The sequence below is a fragment of the Stegastes partitus genome, unplaced genomic scaffold, assembly GCF_000690725.1.
Source record: "Stegastes partitus isolate 25-593 unplaced genomic scaffold, Stegastes_partitus-1.0.2 Scaffold1065, whole genome shotgun sequence".
Taxonomy (NCBI): domain Eukaryota; kingdom Metazoa; phylum Chordata; class Actinopteri; family Pomacentridae; genus Stegastes; species Stegastes partitus.
In genome coordinates this window covers 43,844-45,700 of record NW_007578796.1, presented here as the reverse complement: position 1 = coordinate 45,700, position 1,857 = coordinate 43,844, and the positions used below count along the sequence as shown (strand labels likewise).

At 36.7% G+C, this 1,857-nt stretch overlaps 1 protein-coding gene across 1 annotated transcript in view; it reads left to right on the top strand.

Moving 5' to 3' along the window:
• Positions 1-1,479, top strand: part of LOC103367588 (cytosolic carboxypeptidase 6-like) — a gene marked incomplete at its 3' end in the record, with an annotated part of 27,903 nt that extends 26,424 nt beyond the window's left edge. Inside the window, exon 3 of the mRNA XM_008295669.1 lies at positions 1,355-1,479. Within this exon, the coding sequence (XP_008293891.1) occupies positions 1,355-1,479 (125 nt within the window). The remainder of the gene's footprint in view (positions 1-1,354) is intronic.
• Between the last annotated feature and the right edge of the window lie 378 nt (positions 1,480-1,857).

The following is a 1,857-nucleotide window of genomic DNA, read 5'->3' as shown; positions in this document are numbered from 1 at the left end:
CTAACATGCTTTCATTGCACCTGTCACCATGTCACTCTGACATGCATTTATATGCACGGCGCTACATTTGGCCATGAATTAGTGGATATGGACAAAGCCTATATTTAGAATGCTTTTCATGTAATCAGCCACCATCCAGCCATCTTATAGACAGATATAGGAAGGGGAAGCAGGGAGGTGATTCCCAGTGGATTAATTATACCTCCACTGATCATCTGCTTTATTTATTTTTTATTTATTTTTTGCTGTAACTAGTATAATAAGTGTCAGATTAGGATGGCTGGAACATGCCGGTCTTTCTACTCCTCGTTCTCGCTGCTTTCTGTGAAGCTTGTTTGAGAGGTTTCCCAAAGCAGGAAGATGTGAAGACGCATAAAGCAGGCAGGAAAACGCCGTGTGGCAGTGATGCACGATTAGTTAACACATGACATGTTTACAAGAACGATTTAAAGTGAGCAGCTTCATTTTGTGTTTTTTTAATCATGTTTGTCTGTAATTTTTAAAAATCAATTTACTGTTATTTTACAGATTTTCCCAGTTTTGTTAAATTACACATATTATAACTACTAAAATCACTTTAATTTTTAAACTTTTTATATTTGTCTTATTATCTTGTTTTATTTTTTTCAAATAATATTTATTGTATTTTATTTCATTCTTTTCTTTCTGTAGTTATTTTACTTTATTTCATTTTTTAAATTGTCCTATTTCTATTATTCCTACAAATTCCTGGGGCGACACCAACAGCCGAAACCAAATTCCTTGTACGTTGTGTACGTACTTGGCCATTAAAGCTGATTCTGATTCTGATTCTGATCTGACCATAAAATTACACAATTTATTTGCTGTATTTGAATCTACAAGATATATTGATATTTTACAGATATTTGCTATAATTTAAAAGTAAAATTATGTATATTTAGGCTTTAAAAATACTGATAACAGATTCTTCTTGTGTTGTTAAATTATAAATATCCAGTTAAATCACAAAAAGGTATTAATTTACATGCTGTTTGATGTGTTTTAATCAATTTTTTTTAACAAATGGATGCTGTAATTTGAAGGACGATTGTGTATATTTAGGATTGTTTTCTTTTATTACAGACACTTTCCATTATTATCACTGCTTTTGTGGTATTTGCATGCTACAGTTATTCCATCATTATTCAACTCGTCGTTTTTCTGCCTCCCTTGCAGCCAGATTTTCATCGTTTTTCTTTTTTTCTTTTTCTTTTCTTTCCAAAGCGGTTTGTCTTTTAGGAGCGCAGAGGAAAAGCACCGCTGTGATCTTGTGTTGTGAAATGCTCAGTTCTACAAAATGCTAATGTACGCCGCTGCTTCACCTCCTCTGCAGGGAACCTGGGCCGCGTTGACTACATCAGTGAGTTTGAGTTTGACCTCTTCATCCGTCCTGACACCTGCAACCCCCGCTTCAGAGTGTGGTTCAACTTCACCGTGGAGAACGTCCGGGAGACACAGGTCAGCATGCTGCGGTCTGGTGTTGCGCTGCTAGTCATCATGTCTTACATAAACAAACACCGGCTGCGTCTCCGTTCGCCCTGCTTGTTAACTCATTCGCCGCCTTTCAACAGACAGAAAACTAGCGCGCACAGTGAGGAGTAAATTGGAGATTTTACTCATGAATCATTGTCATTTCGCATCATCACTGACATTTACACAACCGTAATTTTACACCGCAGAAAAAAGCCACTGTAAACTCCAAGTGTCTGCCCTAATATTATAGACACCTTATCAAAAATACATTAATCTACTGAGTGCTTTGATAGATACAGGCCCGGAGGAAATACGCTGGTGTTCCTGTGAATGCAGCCTGAGATGCTGCCTTAAGATTATAAA